This window comes from Chlorella variabilis, assembly GCF_000147415.1.
Source record: "Chlorella variabilis unplaced genomic scaffold CHLNCscaffold_216, whole genome shotgun sequence".
NCBI classification, from domain to species: domain Eukaryota; kingdom Viridiplantae; phylum Chlorophyta; class Trebouxiophyceae; order Chlorellales; family Chlorellaceae; genus Chlorella; species Chlorella variabilis.
The window spans coordinates 1,433-3,272 of NW_005434917.1; the positions used below are offsets into that span (position 1 = coordinate 1,433).

A 1,840-nucleotide genomic window follows, 5' to 3' on the forward strand; every position below is an offset into this window, starting at 1 on the left:
CGAGGCGGGGACATCGTGCCACCCTACAACGTGGTAATCACGGGCGGCAGCAAGGGCGTGGGGCGTGCGCTGGCGGCGGGGTTTGTGCAGGCGGGAGACAACGTCGTCATCTGCGGCCGCAACGGTGCGCTCCGGGGAAGCTTCGCTTTTTTGTTTTGTTATTTTCATGCTCGTCGCCTTGTTTCTTGTTGTTGGGCTCGCGTGCTGCTGCAAAATCGAGCCGGCCGGCACGGCACGGCAGGCATGCCCGAGGCGTGCGCCGCGCCGCGCTCCCCCACGTCCCAGCCGCCCCGCCCCGCCCCTCCCCACGCCCCCGCAGGCGACGCGGTGGCGGCGGCGGTGGGGGAGCTGTCGGCGCTGGGCGGGGGCAGCGTGCACGGCATGCCGTGCAACGTCGCACGCCCCAACCAGCTGGCGGCGCTGGCAGACTTTGCCAAGGCGCAGATGGGAACAGTAGACATGTGGATCAAGTGAGGCTGGGTGCCCTGCCGCTCCCTGCTGCGCCTGCCTCTCCTTGCTGCTGCCGCCCTGCCGCGCGCGGCCGCGCCTGCTGCGCCCTGCTGCTGCCGCTCTGCCTCCTCGCTGCCCTGCCTCCACCTGCTGCTGGGCAAGGGAGGAGGGGCAGCGAACAGCGTGCATTATCACTGTTACAGTTGCAGCCGGCGCCGTCCGGCAGGCGGAGCATCGACAGCCGCCGCCGCTGTCCCGCGTCGCGCCGCGCCTCGCTGCCCTGCAGCAATGCGGGCACCAACGCGTACCGGGTGGGTCCGCTGGCCTCCCAGGACAACGAGGACATCATCAGCATCATCGAGACAAACGTGATTGGCGTCATGCTGGGTGCGCTGTGGTGGTTGCGCTTTGCCTTTGCACCTGCTGAGTGCGTGGCGCGGGAACAGAAAGTTAGAAAAGAATGTGACACGTGATCTGCATGCCTGCTTGTATGCCTGGCGCGGCTGCTTGCCTGGCGGCTGTGCTGCTTTCAGCCGGCTCCGCTGCCTCCTGGGCATCGCCGGTGGAGGCTCAACGCTGAGCTGCGCTGCGCTGCGCTGCGCTGCAGGGTGCAAGGAGGCGATCCGGGTGATGAAGGACCAGCCCAGCGGCGGGCACATCGTGAGTGACCCACCGCGCACGCTGAGCCTGCTGTGCATGCTGAGCATGCTGTGTGGGGATGCTGTGGAGCATGCCAGAGCATGCCGCGACGTCCGCCTGCCCGCCTGCCTGCCTGGCGCCGTGGCAGGCCTGGGGCAGGCCTGGGGCAGGGGGCAGGTGGCTGGCAGGATGTGCCCCTGCTGGGGCTGAGGCTCACCGGCCAGCCAGTGCCTTTGCAGCCCCGGCAGCTGAGCCCCTGCACAGCGCGCAACCGCCAATCGTGGTCCTCTGCTCCTCCCTCCCTGCCTCCAGTTTAACATGGACGGCGCGGGTGGGTGAGGGTGGGGTGTTGGCAGGGGCAGGGGCAGGGCAGACGCGGCAGCAGGTGGCCGGCAGGTGGCAGGCAGGAGTAGGCACTTGGTAACGTAGGGTGTGAGGAGGAGCGGGCGCGGCCGGGCCTGCTGCCTGGGCAGATGTCCTGCTGCGCTGCACCCGCTCTTCCCAGCTGTTGATGCGCTGCGTGCGGCACGCCGACCCTGCAGGCGCCGACGGCAACGCCACGCCGCGGTTTGCCGCCTATGGCGCCACCAAGCGAGGCCTGGCGCAGCTGGGGAAGTCGCTCCAGGTGCGAGCGGGCAGGCAGGAGCAGCAGCAGGCGGGTGGCAGCAGCAGGCAGGAGCAGCAGCAGGCGGTGGCAGCAGCAGGCGGTGGGGGCAGGCAGCAGCAGGCAGGGGCAGGCAGCCAGCAGGCA

At 69.7% G+C, this 1,840-nt stretch overlaps 1 protein-coding gene across 1 annotated transcript; it reads left to right on the forward strand.

The window, feature by feature from the left end:
• Positions 1-243: 243 nt before the first annotated feature.
• CHLNCDRAFT_55778 (hypothetical protein) lies at positions 244-1,714 on the forward strand (the record flags this gene model as incomplete). The annotated part of the gene is made up of 5 exons (XM_005842604.1): positions 244-470; positions 737-837; positions 1,058-1,266; positions 1,402-1,420; positions 1,632-1,714. Coding segments are annotated over 5 exons (639 nt in total), but the record flags the coding sequence as incomplete, so codon positions are not given.
• Positions 1,715-1,840: the final 126 nt, after the last annotated feature.